The 17,637-nt window shown below is 37.1% G+C and overlaps 2 protein-coding genes across 4 annotated transcripts in view; one reads left to right on the top strand and one right to left on the bottom strand.

The window, feature by feature from the left end:
• Positions 1 to 16,208, top strand: part of MTREX (Mtr4 exosome RNA helicase) — a 49,201-nt gene extending 32,993 nt beyond the window's left edge. The window contains exons 19-27 of one of the 2 annotated variants that reach the window (XR_010886971.1): positions 3,752 to 3,880; positions 5,376 to 5,486; positions 5,822 to 6,010; positions 7,785 to 7,948; positions 9,375 to 9,480; positions 10,730 to 10,786; positions 11,194 to 11,356; positions 12,240 to 12,435; positions 15,496 to 15,578. Coding sequence is in view for 1 of the 2 variants with exons in the window: in XM_067316192.1 (XP_067172293.1) it covers positions 3,752 to 3,880; positions 5,376 to 5,486; positions 5,822 to 6,010; positions 7,785 to 7,948; positions 9,375 to 9,480; positions 10,730 to 10,786; positions 11,194 to 11,356; positions 15,496 to 15,600; positions 15,931 to 15,983 (1,077 nt within the window). In the remaining variant the exon portion in view is untranslated. Of the gene's footprint in view, positions 1 to 3,751; positions 3,881 to 5,375; positions 5,487 to 5,821; positions 6,011 to 7,784; positions 7,949 to 9,374; positions 9,481 to 10,729; positions 10,787 to 11,193; positions 11,357 to 12,239; positions 12,436 to 15,495; positions 15,601 to 15,930 lie in introns of those variants that run through there. The other variant, XM_067316192.1, reaches the window with a different exon arrangement.
• PLPP1 (phospholipid phosphatase 1) overlaps positions 16,169 to 17,637 on the bottom strand; it is a 73,794-nt gene continuing 72,325 nt past the window's right edge. For both annotated transcript variants that reach the window (XM_067316194.1, XM_067316193.1), the window contains exon 6: positions 16,169 to 16,539. In XM_067316194.1, the coding sequence (XP_067172295.1) occupies positions 16,414 to 16,539 (126 nt within the window). In that variant the 3' untranslated portion in view covers positions 16,169 to 16,413. The remainder of the gene's footprint in view (positions 16,540 to 17,637) is intronic.

Here is a 17,637-nt window from a genome sequence, read left to right as displayed (position 1 = left end):
GAAGCAGTGGTAGTCAGGTTTGGTTTTCCTTCATAAAATCCATTCTTCTAGTTGGTCTCTGCATAACTCCAGAGATCATGTTTTAGTCTCCCTTTTCAGAAAAGTCTTGACAGGCTACTCTACTGGCTGAATTAAAAACTAAGTTTAAATTATATTTTTCTGTGGTAGCCCTTTCGCTGTAATTTTGGCAATAGAGCACTGGGGTTAATTATTAGGTCTAAATGAGAAATTGTCTCTTTGTCACGTTCTAGTAGCGCCTGTATGTTGTGGCACCTTTTGGTGCTTCCCTAACGTATCTTCATTAAAGAGGAATGAGACAAATGTGTGCATACAGAACATATTAAAAAAAGTTTGGTTTTGTTTTTCAGTCCTCCTTTTGAAAGTTGTTTCTTTCTTTTGAAGCTGGAAGACTATGCTGGAATAGCCTGTTACTACTATTGCTTAAACTTTTGGTTCTGGACTGTTTTCTTTCTTTTTTTTTTATATAGAACCACTTGAGCACTAAAACAGATTTCCCTCTTGCCTCCAACTTTGATGTAAAATTGCCAGCCTCTGTATCACTGGAGGCATTTCTTCTGTCTGTGTCAGATTTTAGCCATATATATTTTTACCTTTCCTATTTGGCCCATCTCAGTGTTGTATAAAGCCTTCAGATTTGAACATTTGCTTTGAAATTACGGTCCATTCTGAAGGAGATAGTTCTGGCTCCAGCAGTACTTTTTTTTAGTTAAGTCATTCTAGCAGCTGGCTTGAATTTTTCCCTCTGAGTTCTGTGGAAAGAATGACAATAGGTGCTGAAAGTTATGGAATAGACTTTAAACTATGCAACTTTTAAGATCAGTATGGTAAACCTAGTTTCTATGAGCAGAGACAAAACAAATGACCTCTAAAAGCTGCTGTTATCTTCTTATTTTAATGTGCCTATTTGTGCATCTTTGTCCTGGGATGTAGATGCATTTCCACGTTAGTGTTTAGTGTAGTAACATATCTAGTGAGTATTAGAAAAGATATCAATGTTAAACCTTCATCCACTTGCATTTTAAGAACTAGGCTGTGACTGTTTTTTTGGATTTGTTTTCACAAATGGTGATAAATTCAATCTATATTATTAAATTTTTCTTCCCTGTATCATAGTTTCTAATGTAGTCCTTTTTCTGGTTAGGAATACATATAATTAAGATTGACATTTAGGGTCATAATATGTTTAACATTCCACTGATTTATTCTCGTTGGTCACCGCAATTTGAAAGCGAGAGTGTGTGTCGCTGTTGTTTATGTTCATTGTTAATTACCCTAAATGTTTGTCCAGCATAATTCCAAAATGCAGTGTTCCACACAATTGCAAATGCAAATGATACTTTATTCTGGATTACAGTATGTAGAAGGATTTATTTCAAGCAATGTTGCTTGCCATATGTTGTGCAGTATAGTAGGCAGCAAACTATGTCTGCATTGGAATTCATAAAAATTGAAAAGTGCTTTTGAGTAAGAAATTATATTTCCACTACATTGTGCCTACAATGCACTAGTATTACTGTTGTGCTGGTTATAGTTCACATTCTTCTGAAGCCTGATTCTAGACATCAGATTGAATGAATTTCAAATTTTTAACAATTACTGATATTAAAATTGGAGATGCTGCAATTTGGCCCTCCTTATTTTATGCAATTATATTCATAATGTTTATAAAGTAAACAGATACTTATACATATACATATACTGTACATGTACTTACATATTTATGTGTTCATATGTTAGTGTTTACTTACAATGTTTATAATGTTTACCACATAGACATCATTTTTAGAGTGCTGTGTCATGGTCATAGAGTTTTCAGAAAGCCAGATGTTATTTATCTGAGAAGCTGAACTTCTAATCGGGGCCACGTTTCCTGATTTTGCAGATATGATCAGCTGTCTAATCTTGTTTTGTTTCCAGGCATATGAAGTAACAGATGTTTCAGGGCAAATGCTAAAATCCTTGGAATACACCTACCTAATCATGCAGTATTCTGCCAAAGGGGGCAGAATTTTATCCTTGAAGCATCCATATGTACGTCCATATGTATCGATGCAGCGTGAATCAAAGAATCGTGCAGACTTGAGATGAGAGAGCCAACAAGTTTTCACAGTGTATTCTGGGCTCCTTTTACGTATAAAAACATGGCTGTTCCTGTTTATCTAAAAACTGTAGTTACAGGAAAAGAAACCCATTGAAGAAAACTGTATACATTCAAAAAGCAATTCTAGATTAAATAGTGCCTGGTAGATTTTCTAAAGGCCATTGGTTTACCTAACCTTATGCAGAGTAATATTAATAGTAAATGCTAGTGACATTTACACTCCTCCTTTCTATGTAGGCATATAATACAGTTACTTATATTAATAGAAATCTTTTTTTTTCTTCATAATTTCCTAGACATCTCCAGTTTTACTCTTTTCTTTAACATATATTTGCAGTTATTAGTTCAGTTTCTTCTTTCAAGTAAGCCTTATGCTTTCCAGAGCTTTGGCTGGATACTGTTTTATTATATATGTATATTATTTTCAAATATTAATTCAGATAACAACAGTGGACTATGGGTCATGTACATGGCTGCTGTGAGTCTTTTCTGTAAATGTCGGACAGAAGTCGGAGGAACAGTTTCTTTCACCAGCAAGTAATTGAATTTCTTGAAGAAATGATTCAGCTTGCAGAACAGGATAACCCTGTTTTTTGTTTTTTGTTTTTGTTTTTTGTTTCGTTTACTTTAGACAAATGAAAGTTTCACATACTGCTTCTGAGAATCTCTTAGAAATGTTAGCTGGCTCAATCCTGCTTCGCCTGCACTGAAAGCAAAATCGTATGTGGTAGATTGCAATGAAAGATTTTGCCCAATAAAACTGAACTTTGTTAACACAGGGCTTTGCAAAAGACTGTTCTCTCCCCTTTGTATTTGGGAGGGGGAGAAGCTTACACATGATACTTTAAAAGATGATGTCTGACTTCTGTTTTAGACCTATAATTTAGTTCTGTTAGAAGTCATAAAAATATTTGCTTATAGCAGAGTATATTAGAACAACATTAGTGCACATTGATCCAGTCAAATAACTTACATCAGGTTTTTTTTAAAGCAGTATAGCATAAAGGTTATGGCTTTGTTTACAGTGGCCTTTAACCACCATATCTGCATGTTTGTATTTTTTTAAATAAAAGGCAGATGTTAAGTGTGCGGTTTGGGGTGTATAAAGCCTTGGTCTGCAAGACGTCACTTCTTGCTTGCTGCAGATTATACTTGAAAGATTTTTATGTGATCTTTATTGTGAGGGGGGGAAATATAGACTTGTAAACCTGCAAATGCAACAGACCTCCCAAATTTTTGGTGAAAAAACCATAGCAAAGTTCAGTGCTGCTAGCATCAGACAAGTATTTTGCATTAAGGTTACAAATGATGTTTGCTTGTTTGGGAAAAGCTACATGTAGAAAAAAAAGGCAGAGGCACCTTAAGCAGCAATTAGACTTTAAGTTACGTTGTAGGGGTGAAGAAATGGATAGTTTTTTAGTGAGTGTTTTTCTGCGTGAGGAATCTTTCAATCACTACTCCTGTGATTCAGTAGCTTTAAAAATATACTGAAGTACTGAGCTGGCACACTGTGAAGAGCAGTAGTTCATTTTTATACCTTTAATATTGAATAAAGTCATGCTTTTCTTTCCATTTTCACTCATATTTTAAAATAACTGGTATGGACCTGTTTCTCTGTGCCCTCAACAGCCTAATTCTGGTGAATTGGACCCACTATATGTAGTTGAAGTGCTACTGCACTGCAGCAAGGAGAGTTTGAAAAATTCTGCTACTGAGGCCGCCAAGCCAGCCAGACCTGATGAGAAAGGAGAGATGCAGGTTTGTTATGAATGTTTATTCTCAATAATTTCTTACATATGTTCTAAAAGAGTCGATTTCCAAAGCATTTGCAAACTATGGTAAAAGAAGGGATTGATGTATTAAATAAGAGAAAGAAGCTATACACCTAACTCTTGAGCGGTTCTGGTTTCACCTCAGAGAAACCATGTTTCAGCTGTGAACAAAATACTTCCTATATATTTGTTAGCATATCAGAAGTGTTTTGAAACTTCCTTACTGTCTTGTCAAATATTTCAAACCATTAGATGAAAGACAATAGTGGCTATGTGAACATAGTTATAAAAATGACCTGCATATAGATCGGCAGATAAACAAATGTCTACAAGCTGTTTTCTGTAGGATACTTGTGCAGGAACTTTTAGATAATATGCATCTCTTCTATTAAATTTGAGAATTTAGTTGGAAGATTGATAATCCTTGATTACTAAATTTTCACAGTGCTGTTTGGCAGATACTGACTTTCTTACGAATGCCTTCTGTTCTCTGGAACCTCCATCTTTACTGATTTTCCCCCCCCCCCCATTCAGACCCCTTCAGTTTTGCCAGTCTGTCTCATTCTAAAAGGAAATTTAAAATCTTAGTGAAAACAGTTGGATTACTTGAAGATTTCAATTTGGAACCCTATATCAAGACAAGCCATTATAATTTTTAGATCAGAAATAGTTATTCAATTTGTTCGGATGGTTTTCCACAAATACTGTTTTAAGCTTGAGATACTATACTTATTCTTCATGGTTTCTCAGTTGTTTTGATGTTAATGAATATGTATTTGCTCATTTGATGTTCTCTATTGTTAACATTCCTAGTTATGTTTCTGACAATAATTTATCTGCTTTGGATCGTAAGGTATTCCAGTAGGAAACAGGCAAGAAAGACACTGTCAAAAATGATTAGAAATCAGCATCTTTTAAAAGCTAAATATGCACATGGAGTCTCCCTCCATATTCATGAAGGCCAATTCAGTGCTTTATTCAGTGTACTTCAATAAAATACAATTAAGGAATATGTTTAAGTACAGACTCAGTTGATATAAATCTTCAGTGAGGGTACATGTTCACTAGATACACTTACCTCTTACTACATTGGATTACAAGCAATAGAAAAACTGGAATGTTTTTTTCCACTTACAGTCTCTCTCCAGATATAGAATTTTGCCACTTGGTTGAATTGATTACTTCTCTATATTAAAGCTTTATTTCATTACCCACATCTTCCTGCTTCCTGATATTCCTTTATCCATTACTGTGTTCTTGTTTATTCAGTTTTCATTTTTCTTTGTAATAAAACCAGATATAAAGGAAACCTGAAAGAATGCAAGTTCCCCCCCTCATTCTTCTCTGTGTTTTTATTTTAAAGCTCAATATCCCAACTCATTTACTGCTAACAGTTATATGAATTGAAATAAAAAGTAAGCTTTACAGTGAAACAGTAATAATAGGTACCGATTTATCAGTTACTGCACTGTCTTTGATAGGTTGTTCCTGTTTTGGTGCATCTCCTCTCAGCTATCAGCAGTGTCCGACTTTACATACCAAAAGACTTGAGGCCTATTGACAACAGGCAAAGTGTGCTAAAATCTATACAAGTAAGTTTCACTAGGATTTAAAAACTGTCTGCTCTAATAAGTGGGATGCACTTGAACACCAGACCACTAGTTCTAAAGAAATGCGTCTAAAGTTTGTGCCACATCATCAGGATTCTTAAAAGGGATTGGAAACCATTAATACATGTTAAATGTTTCTCCTTGTAAGCAATCGGTCACGTTAAATTGATATTTTAAAACTGCTGAAATCTTGCATACCAAGCTTACACTACTGCTTTGCATGTCCCTATAATTGTGCCAGGTGATTCATGAAAGTGTATTTTATTTTGCTTTTATTAATGTTACAAAATATATTTCTTTTTTCCCCCCCTTTTAAGGAGGTACAGAAGCGATTTCCTGATGGAGTACCATTACTAGACCCTATTGATGACATGGGCATCAAAGATCAAGGACTGAAAAAAGTCATCCAAAAAGTAGAGGCGTTTGAGCATAGAATGTATTCACATCCTCTCCACAATGATCCCAGTTTGGAAACTGTATACAAACTTTGTGAAAGGAAAGCACAGGTAAAACAAAACAAAACAAAACCCAGTATCTGTATTTAGCTGAGGAGAGAGTTGGTAATAGTTCCTTCTTACTTGCTTTTCTTTTTATTTGCAAAGCCCAGTTTTACTCCTCTTGACAAACAGCAACGTTGTGGAATCTCACTAACAAACTGGCTGACTGAGTGCTGTGCACTTGATTAGCTGATGGGAGGTAAATCTGGTAAGGTAACTCTTCAGAAAAAATCACCAGGGACCAGAAGGTGACTCCAGTGCCGCTAGAGTTGTTAGTCACTGAACAGCCATGGCCCAGTACAGTGTGGATAAAATGCTCACGGGTATTTGAAACTGATCATTTTTAATACGCTTGTGCAGAGCTGAGCTGTATTGATGGGGCTTGTTAGCCTGGGGAGAGTACCATACAATACCATACAATACCGTACAGATTTGTACCATACAAATCCTAGCGCGGCTGCTTCCTGAGCTGCCCCCTGGCCTGGAAGCGGTATGCTTATGTTGTATAGAATTGTACCCTGCAAGGCAGAAACCGGCTGTGCACAAACAGCTGTCATGTTCCTGTGTTGCCCAGAAAAAGATTTCTCTGACAGTCTTCTCACAGAATTGAGGCAGCTCTGGCACGGACAGCACAAAGTTGCACGTGGTAGGACGTGCTGGACCAAGTGAGCTTCTGCAAGGGTGTCTGTGCTGTGCAACCCGCCGTTCTCCGTTCCACTCATCTGCGTGCAGATTGGACCTGAGCTGGTTCTGCCAATTTTGTGCTTCATTCAACATCATAACTTGATGTGCTCGAGTGTAGAAATAATTGAGTAGCTCTGTAGGATTCAGCTTGAGTCCAGCTGAGCGAGTTAAGCCTTGCTTTGCTCTGGCCCTGTTGGACCTGGACTGTCTTTTCTTTGAGCCACTTTGGGACTCTGTAATATGCCTGATCTGCAATATGCCTGAATTATGTGGGTTTTTCCTTCTCTAAGGCCACCCTTTGCTGTTATTACCTTCACTAATGGAAAGTTGATGGGTTTATAGTGTAGAAACATCATAAAAATAGCTGTAAAGATATTGTAAAAATATCTGAAATAATGCTTGTTGGATTTCTGTGTTTGATACGACCCCACAGAAGCTACATGCCACCGTGTTCTGTTAAGCTTATCTGTGCTGAAACAGCAGAATGGTAAGGGGCTTATCAGAAAAATTTAGTGGCCTAAGCACAGAGACAAGCTGATACAGAGGAGGAGTGGTGCTACATGTTAAGCTTAGTATAAAAATCCAATAAATTAGTTAAACTATGTCAACGAATATCATATTACGACATGGACTGAAATTCTTAGCCTAAATAGGAAAAATAAAGCATTAGGATTAAGCCACCAATTATGTGTCAGGATGTTGATAGTGATTGTGATAAACGATAAGAGACTGGAGAAGCTCTGATGGCAGGAATAATACATTCAGTTTATATTTGATTGGATAGTTGGGTAGCTGGGGCATAGTATGGGTCTCAGAAAATGAGTGCTCAGTTTCTCAGCCAAGGATTTCCTGTATTATTATTATTATTATTTTTTCCCCCTGGATAAATAGCATAACTTCCCAAACTTGCCAGACTTCCCTGGGGGTAAATGGAGCTGATACTTTAAAAAAAAAAAAAAAAAAAAACCCTTCTGCTAAACAAGTTTAAACAAGTCAGTCTGAGGCCTTTATGTGTGTTAGACAACATCTTAAAAATAGTAGGCTCAGTCGCATCTGTTAAGCCAGCGATGTTTAATTTCTCTCCTTTTGACTCCCACAGATTGCTATGGATATTAAAGCAGCAAAGCGAGAACTGAAAAAAGCCAGAACTGTCTTACAAATGGATGAACTCAAGTGCCGTAAGCGTGTTTTGCGAAGATTGGGGTTTGCCACATCTTCGGATGTTATTGAGATGAAAGGGCGAGTTGCTTGTGAAATCAGCAGGTAATTGGTTCCTGTGCAAAGCGATTACTGTCACGCGTGCACATTTTGCTGTCTTCACTGGAATTAACGTGTCATGTTTATATCTTAGTGTTCTGAGACCAGTAGAAGAACAGTTCTTCTAAGACTGCATGATCTGTGTCAGAAAGGGGATATACTGATTAAAGCAGTAAAGAAAGTACCCTAAGGACAAAATACAATAGAAATTAAAGCTAACAGTAAAATGTGGCTGTTAAAATGCCAAAACAATGGCTATTTTTAGCAGCCAACAGCTTAGGCAATAACATGTGTTTTCACGTAGTATTACACGTTACATGAGAGACTGAGGATAGTCGCAGTTTCTGTGGTTCTACTTCCCAGGATTCTTTTGGAACAGGCTTACTCGCAAACAGGGGTGTAACTGTGATTATCAGCAATTTCCAAATCCCTGACAGGTTTAGAATACAGCTTAACTGAGTTCACACGGCTGTTGGAATGAACCTATGGAGGTGATGCATTTTACTGTAATACATTTACCAGGTACATATATATTAAAATATATCCTAAAGATTCCACAGAAACTCATGAATCAGACTTTAATACTTCAGAATGTAACTCAGACTTCAGTAGAAATGTGTATTTTTAAAATTTGCAGTGACTACTGTAGTACTTGCCTTATAGATGCTCTGAAAAAAGTTATCTGCATTTGTTCTTACTCTTCAGGATTACCTAATAACCTTTTCTCCCTGCAGAATTTAATAGCAAATGGGAACTGAATCATAAATTTATTAAATTCCTCACCTTCCAAAATTGTTAGTTGATGAGTTACAGTCTTTGTAAAAAGTATACAGGTTTTTTCCCATTCTGTGTATTTTTTCTGATAAACTCCAAAAATAAAAATGCAATTGTATTAACAATTTGACACTATCCAAATAGCATGCTTGGATTTTATATCAGGATTGTGCATTTTCTTTTATAACTCATGATTAAATCTTTGTTTTATAAGTAAATTAAAGTAGCTTTGTTCCTCAGTATCTTGAAAATATTCAGTTGAATCTCTTTTTTGAGCAGTTACAGTACAAATTTGAGTCCTTTTCATAAGCTGCCTCTCTGGTTTCCAATCTCTTGATGCTCTATTTGTTAAAAACTGACCAAAGCAAACTGTTAATAGTAACTCTTACGAGTTATCAGGACAGTTATGAGTTATCACTACATTCTTTGTAGTTCACTAAGGCATAAAGAGCTTTTATTTTAACTCCCTTCTTATTTCTTCTTCCTTGGCATCCCCCTCAAAACAGTAGTATTTGGTGTACCGGTAAGTAAAATTAAGAAGCTGTTATTTCTTGCATATATACAGTTGCTTCACAAAATAAATGTTTTTTAAAGAACTATTATTAATCTAAGACTTTAATGAGTCTTTTCTCTAAGCTTTCTGCTCTTTCTATTTCAGTGCTGATGAACTGCTCCTGACAGAAATGATGTTTAATGGTCTCTTCAATGACTTATCTGCAGAACAGGCAACTGCACTACTAAGCTGTTTTGTGTTTCAAGAGAATGTGAGTTACGTCTTGAATTTATGAATTCTAGCTCTTGGTGGTGCTTTTAATTCATTTCCAGAAATTGGTCAGTACAAGCCATTGCATTTTTACCCTTTTGTAAGGTGTTTCTGACATTAACTCTCTTTGAACTAGTCAAAAGTATTGCAGCGTTAGTGCTACAGTGTATTCCCTCATGACTAACATGCTGTGATGCATCTATAGCTGTTTCCTTCTCATGCAATGAAACAATATTAACAAAGATTCTCAGCACACATGTGCTAGCATGGACACACACATCTGCACACAAACATCCTGAGGATTCAAAAGGTAGAAGGTGATTTCAAAGGAGAAGCTTAACAATATCTGCTCCTTGCACTGTGGTGCTGAGGGTATTTTTAATTCTGAGACATATTCATGTTTTGTTATTCACACCCGTTGATGGAAATGGCAAGATCACATAGAATTGATATCAAAAGAGCTGTTAAAAACAGACCATATATTATGAAAAGCAAAAATATGGGCATTTACTTCTGATGCATTTGTTTTCCCCCTTGCAAGCTATATGAAAGTAGCAGCATCAGGAAAACACAAAAAATATAAAATATCACTGCAGATGGCTAGCAGGTTTTATCACTCAAGTTGATTCTAAAGATGGAAAGTAGCAGATGCTAATATAGTGTCCTTGGCTAGTGGAAGGGATGCGTATGCAAGCCATTGTTCATAAGCAACAGAAAATTAAATGTGAGAATAAAATATTGTGGTTCACTCAACAGTAGTACTTAGTCTACACAGGTAGGACATAAAAATGTTGCTGTGCTTGAATAACCAGCTTTTCTTTTATTACCATTGATGTTTAAGTTATTCTGTTAAAAGCCCTGCTTTTTATGTTCTTAAAGAAAAACTTGTAACACAGCTAAAGCAGCAGATGAGAGATTTCCTTCTAATTTTGGCAGTTTGAAATGGCCAAAGCAGGTAAATAGAGTGAATTTTGGTAGTGTTCAGAAAGTAGATGCTTTTTTTTCTTCTTCTTCTTGCTGTTGGGATACTGTATAAAAAGATTTGTCTTCTGCTGTTGTTTTAATTTGAGAAATGAGTATTTTTGTTTTCAGGGAACCCAGTAAATCTTAGGGTGTTTGATACCAGGTTTGAGAAGTCATTTGCATTGTTTAGGATGGCACTAGCACATAACTTTTCTTTTTGCATCTAATTCGGTTTAGAGCAAATATATGGGAGTCCAGATGAGATTATTTAATATTTTCTATTTCAGTCCAGTGAAATGCCCAAATTGACAGAACAGTTGGCAGGACCGCTTCGTCAAATGCAGGTAATCTGTCCAATAGAAATCTTACCAAACTCACTGTTAATGCTAACATGAATAAAGCGTACGTATAATGAGTACAGGATGAAGACTTGATTTTCAATTATTGGTGAATTTGGCTGGCACTGACTGCACGTGGTTTTGCAGTGTTTAAAAGTGGGTTATTTTGTTTGCAATAAACCGTTATGCTAATTTAGAACATCCTTTGAAGAACTTTGTACAAGTCTGCTTACTACACTGTAAATTGTTAGTGCAGGCAGACTTAAATAATAATGTAAGCTGTGGCTTACTTTCTGATTTTGAAGAATTTCACATAGAAAAGGAATGCTGATCTGGTATGCAATACTTCTTCTGTTAATTAAATATTTAATCTGTTTAAGCTTATTATAAATTTAAAATATTTTACTTTAAAGGAATGTGCTAAAAGAATCGCTAAGGTCTCAGCTGAAGCAAAACTGGAAATTGATGAAGAAAATTACTTGAATTCTTTCAGACCCAACCTAATGGATGTTGTATATACATGGGCAAATGGAGCTAACTTTGCTCACATTTGCAAAATGACTGATGTCTTTGAAGGTATGTTACTTTAATCAAGTATTTTTTAGGAGGTGTGAGATGATGATTCCATGCCATATACAAAAATGTCATATTTGAGTTCTACATAGCCTTTTAATAGATCATAATTTCTTAACTCAGATGTATTCAAGTATCCATTTCTTCTGTGGCTGAAACCAACTGGGAAAAGCTTTGTTTATTGATTTTAATATATCTTAATTTGTAGTTGCAATGTTGGTGATTTAGAATCTACAGAAGACTTTTTAAAAGGGTTGCATATAATTTTTAAGACTTTCTGTAGAACTCGGAAATCCTAAGTATTGCAGTAGGTGGTAATGCTCATCTTTGCTGGTTAGAGCATAAATACCATGTTCAAAATGGTTCATATTTAAAAAAAGTTCAGCTCTTGCACTTTCTTTTCATTACAGTTAAGTGTTTTATTTACATGGTAAATTGAAAGTTCCTCATGCTGTCTTAATGATGAGAGAAGTGAGAGGTGGTAACCAAATCTCTGTTTTGGACAGGTCAATGTAACAGTGCAGTGCATGTATTTGAAAAGTCTAGATGTAGCCTGGCACTTGGATTGATTTGGTTCATAAAGGTGGAATACTCCAAACTGCCTCTTGAGGACAGATACTTAGGACTTTTAAGTATTTTAAAAGTAGTGTGAGTTACAGCCCAAATACTTCCTAAAAAGACAAAACATTCACCTGAAGGTCAGATTAGAATGAAAAACCTGATTTGTTCTTTCACCAGATACATTGAAAGTTGTGAGGATGTTGAGATGGGTGCACCAGTTTTACAAGTCTGCATGTACTGACTGATGCTTAAAAATCCTTTCTGAAGTTATTGCTGTCACCCTTGTATTACCTCTCTCAAATGCTTTTTCCATGTTTGAACACAGTTGCAGGTGTGAGCCCTTAAAAGGAATTCATGCATTTTGAAAATCCAGTGCATAGACCAAGGAACTTGCTAAACCAGGTTTCCTGTGACCACCAGGAATTCTAGGAGTCTTTGATTTTGCCTTGAGCAGATTCCTCCTAGTGAAATGAACGTCTGTGACTTATGCTGTTAGAAGAAATTTTATCCATCCATCCTGAGTAAGGGACACAAAATGGGAAGCAGTAGCTGGCTTCTTTTTTTTTCTATCATCTCTTGATTGTTCACAATACACAAAACAGTAACATTTTCCATTTACCATATTTTGGTTAAAACTAGTCAATCGGCTTTGTCCTAGACTTTTTGGCATGCCTTCTATTGGTTTGAACAGTGCTAGCTCCCTCAAAATTAAATCTTACGAGCCTATTTGAGAAATTCAGCTTTTGTGGCAGGGGTTGATGTGTGATTCTTCCCTTCACTTTGCCACAGGCTGATTTTCTGTGCATTGTCCAGAAGGAAGGAAAGCACTGCAGCCGTCCAGTGTTGGTTACCTTAAATGCAATGTAGTGTTACAAAATTCCATGTCAGTGTGACAGAGCCCTAAAGATTTTAAATAGATTCAAAAAACAGAATTAAAAAAACCCTACGTATTGTGTCCTTATTTTGATGTTCAGTACAAACTTTCATTTGAGGTATTAATGCTTCCTGTGTTAATTTATGATGTGTTTGTTCCCATGTGGTGGATTATGAAAGCCCTAAAAGGAGGTATATTTTGCCCTGTGGGCAATGCAGAATTAGCAGTAATGACTTGCTGCTTTTATAGGAAGTCCCAACTTCACTGTTGTGCACAAATGTTATTAAGTAGGCAGAAAGCTGTCCAACCTTTAGAGGACACATTGGAAGCTACCGGACTTCTTTTGAAACTAGCTTTTCATGACCCCCCAAGCCGATTAGAAGTGCTTTCTGAAAGGCTGTGCTCTTCATGGCTGAGACTGATGTTCAGTTTTGTTCTGCTTTCCAGGCTAATGGCATTAGAACTTTCTAGACAGACACCCTGAGTCTGATGGTGTGCCTCTACCATTGCTAGTGATACAGGAAGCTTTAAAAATAGATGGAGCTCTGTTGTATTTTCAGTGGTGATAGTGAAATGTCTGAAACCCCTTTACGGTGCAGTAAAGTGCAAAAGTTTGTGGTAAGTGCAGGGTTTCCTTTTCATGTTCTAGCATAAGCCTGAGTGCGTATTTGCTCCAAAAGAAAGCATCCTTGCCACAGATAGGAGCAGTGTTGCTTGGCTAGTGAACGTGAGTTCTCACTGAATTGAAATTTGTGTTGAAATTTGTGAAATTAGAACAGCTTTTTAAAGCAGTAGGGCAGAATGGCAGAACTGAGCTAAGTACCCTATTAATCAATTCCCGACTGTTTTGCTTTGTGGAAGAAAGTATAGATGATAATAGTCAGTTATTTCCAAACCTACAGTTTTTTTCATGTATAACAAAGTATGTCTGCAGCACCCCCAGTTCTGCTGTCTGTAAGCAGTGTAGCTGTTTCCACTGGAATTCCCACGGGAATGCGTGTCAGGGTGGGCCTGGTAAACGGAGCCGAGCAGCATCTTCACCAGCCAAGCTGGGGCCTGCTAGGGCCAGCGTGGCTGTGCTCAGGGGAGCTGCCCCTGGGTCACTTGTTTGGGATTTGTGTTTTGTGTCGAATAAACTCCACAGGGTTTTTCACCTCATGCCTTTGCAATACTTTTTACAGACAGTTTTCCTCACACAAATTATTCTTACTGTAGAATCTGACATAACACAGTGGTACCATATGAATATTGTTTTTTAGAAGTCTTTTCTTATGGGCTAGGAACATCCTAACAGTCACATCAGCTCTGTAGAATGGTCTTTGTATAGCCAGTATTTCTGCAGATACTATGCTGTGTCCAGAGCAGGAACTCAGCCTATATTTTAAAACTCTGGATGTGTATTTTAGTATTTGGACAGTTATTTCACATTAACTAATCTGACTCTAGCTGTGCAATGATGCTGGACAAAATGACCAAGCAGCATCCTGATTGCATCCCCGTATAAAGACTTAAGCATTAGCTCATTGTGTGCTGCTTGCTACATGAGTTGGGCTGCTCTGAAAAGCAAGTTGGAAAAGATGATCACTGGGTAAAAATTATTTTTCAAGCAGATGTTTTTAACTGTAATAGAACCGAAGGTGAGAATTGCATTACAGTGTAGGAGATATTTCAAGAGTGAACTTGAATGTACTTCAGTAAGCAGTCAGTTAAATTGTATAAGAGCCCAAAAGATCAGAATGGAGAAGTGAAATTTCAGTTTAGACGATTAAGTACTTTTTACTTTCTTTTAGGATTTACTCTTAGACCTAGTTTTACAAAAAAACCAAAGTTTTGTAAACTGAACTTTGAAAAGGTAAGCAGAACATCAAGCCTTCGTGTATCAGAAGGGTAGCAAAAGCTGTAACTTATTTCCCATACAGTTAAAACTATAGCTGTTTGAAGTTTTTTTTTCAAGTAGCAGAGCAATAGATAATGAAAGCTATAGTTTATCTACCTGGAATACGAGGTGCAATTCTGGTGCCTTTATCTCAAAACAAAAAGTACTGTAACTAGAAAATGCATGGAGAAAGGCAACAATGATGACAGGTACAGAATTACTCATGGAATTTCTCTTCAGCTTGGACAAGGGGCTGGACTTGAGCAGGTACAGTAGTCTGCAGACTTGAGTGGCACAGAGCAGGTATATAAGGTAGACTGTTTACTGCCTCTTCCAACAAATGAACTAAGGGCTATCAAAAAAAGCCCTTAGGAACTAAGTCCAGATGGCCAACATAGGGTGGTTCTTAAAGCAGCAGACTTGCAAATCTGAATCTTACAGGCATTTGAGGGAAGTCTGGACAAGCACTTGAAAGAAATCCACCAGGAATTATAAAACAGACATACTAGGCTCAGGCCTTCCTCTGAGGAGAGGATAGTTAGAGGCTGTGAAAAATATTAGCAAAGAATAAGAACAGGACAAGCACATGGAGATAGATAGCTTCAAGAAAATGGCTGATGGAAAACAGTATTGTTAAACAGAATACTGATCTAGACTGAACTTAAGGCATATGGCTGTTCTTACACTCAGCTTCTAGAAAAATTCTGAAAAGCATTGGACAGAATGGTGAAGGAAATGGTGCCTTGGTCCAAACCAGGCCTACGTAGCTGAAGAGTAGGGTGACCTGATGCAGCAGAGTATACAATGCGATCCCTCACTCTCTTTCTACAGGTAGCATAATTCGTTGCATGAGACGGCTAGAAGAACTGCTTCGACAGATGTGCCAAGCTGCAAAAGCCATTGGAAATACAGAGTTGGAAAATAAGTTTGCAGAGGGTAGGTATTATTGAATACAAAAAACACATTGTTAAGAAAGACAAAGTTTTTCATTTCTAATAACTTAATGGAAGAGCATATCATTGTTCTCTCTGTAAGTAACACCCATGTTAGGTAAGTTTGACTTAAACAGGTAGTGCTGTTTTGCTGCATACTGACATATGTACTGTGTTTGTGACTGAAAACAGATGTAGAATGACTTCTGTTCAACTGCTGTAACACTTTCTCTATTACAAAAACAGTAGTTGCCTGTAACTGTGCTTTTAGCATATGGAAGTGATTGTTCTAGGTGTCATTGCTGGACACTAATATCTTTTTCCTTCTCGGTAGGGATTACAAAGATCAAGAGAGATATTGTGTTTGCTGCAAGCCTTTACCTGTAACTGAAGGTGTCTTCCAAAAACTGTACTGGAAGAATCCCCACTCCCTGGTGGAACAATTTTAGAGTTCAGTTGGCATCAGCTCTGCACCTTACTTCCATCTCAAGTCAAGACATTTAGTTTTTAAATTGTGTGTATTTAAACCACAATCATTTCAACACGGCATGTACAAACAGCAGTATGTAATATAAGTGTTACCACATTTTTAATAAAAATTTACAGTTTGAATAGCCTTTTTTTGTTTTAAGCAAGAGCTTGAACCAACAGAAATTTAAAGTTTAGATATACATAATGGTGGTAAATGTTACTATATACAGGTAAAGTGAGCATCCCAAGAGCAGCAGCAGTCCCTTAAAGACATTTATTTATATTACATAGACACTTTTGGAATTGTTTTCCTTTCAGAGAGCAAAGAGTTGAGTTGGACCTTTCTTCATGGTTGATGATTGCTACCGAAGTGATTTCCATTTGTTGGTGTCTCATGTAGGGTTGTATGGGAATCTTCTTTTGGTTGAAATGTACATCCTCTCACTTTGAAGAAATCAGACACATACACAACCTAAGTGAACAAATTAGTGTTAAGCTTCTGCAGTTGTAAATCTAGAAACAACTAGCAAATGCTTTTGTAGTAACAGAAGGATAAATCCCATGCTCAAAACTAATATAGCAAAATCTAAACAGATTAGAACATTACTTTGTTTCAAAACAGCTAAGAAGTCTCATATCAAACTTCAGCCTCTGTCCCTTACAAAAGGGCTTTTTCTCCAGCTCCCTGGTATCCCAGGTGACCACTTAGCCATTAATGGTTTAAGCTGAATTCAAGGGTTGTGTGTTACTGCTTCCAACTGCCTTGTCAGTGTCAGGTATTACAGTAGTCAGTGTTTGAAGGGCTTTAAGTTAAAGAGCAAGATGCACCTGGAATATATAGTTAAATTTATTCCAGAATTTGCATAGAACAGGACAGAATAGCAGGCAGAGCTATTCATTTAGCTGAGCAAGAGTGTTCAGTGGTCAGTCACCATTACTCTCACAAGCATCACTCTTGCTTGCCTTTCTTTTACAGTTAGTTAAGCTAAGCTTGGATTCCTCTTCTCAGTAAGTGCCACAGCAGCACTGTGGGCTGATAGCATGTGCTCACAGCTGACCCTTGCAGCTGCCAGCCCAACTCTACCTACCCTTTCCTGCATTGCTTTGAACATACCACCTCACTTCCTTCATCTTCTGACTAAGGTGCCTTGCTCTGCTTCTGCAGCTCTTGCCATCCTGTCTACTTCATTGAATCATATTAGTAGAAATGCTGGGCACAGTAGAGCATGAAGCACAATAAATAAGCCCTTCTTTCATGGTGATGTGTCCTTATGTCAACTCTTCCCCTCCCACTTCAGGTCTTGGAATTACAGGAAAGTGTTTAAGGAGACCAAAGAAGCCATAGGCTATACTGAGAGCTGATTAACCTGCATGTTCCTTCAGTTGCATTAGATCAGTTTCAGCTTCCACTTAAATGTAGAATTCACTCAACTCAGTGCTCCATTTCCCAGTTGTTTCCCAGTATGCTTTCCTCGCCTCTCTGTATCTATAGGTATGTAAGACTCCAAACCTCAGACAAGTGTTGTTTTCATTTCATTGCAATGCCACCTTCCCCTCATTCTTGCACTAC

This window comes from Apteryx mantelli, chromosome Z (assembly GCF_036417845.1).
Source record: "Apteryx mantelli isolate bAptMan1 chromosome Z, bAptMan1.hap1, whole genome shotgun sequence".
Classification (NCBI taxonomy): domain Eukaryota; kingdom Metazoa; phylum Chordata; class Aves; order Apterygiformes; family Apterygidae; genus Apteryx; species Apteryx mantelli.
The sequence above is the reverse complement of the archived record's forward strand: the minus strand, read 5'-3'. Positions and strand labels throughout refer to the sequence as shown.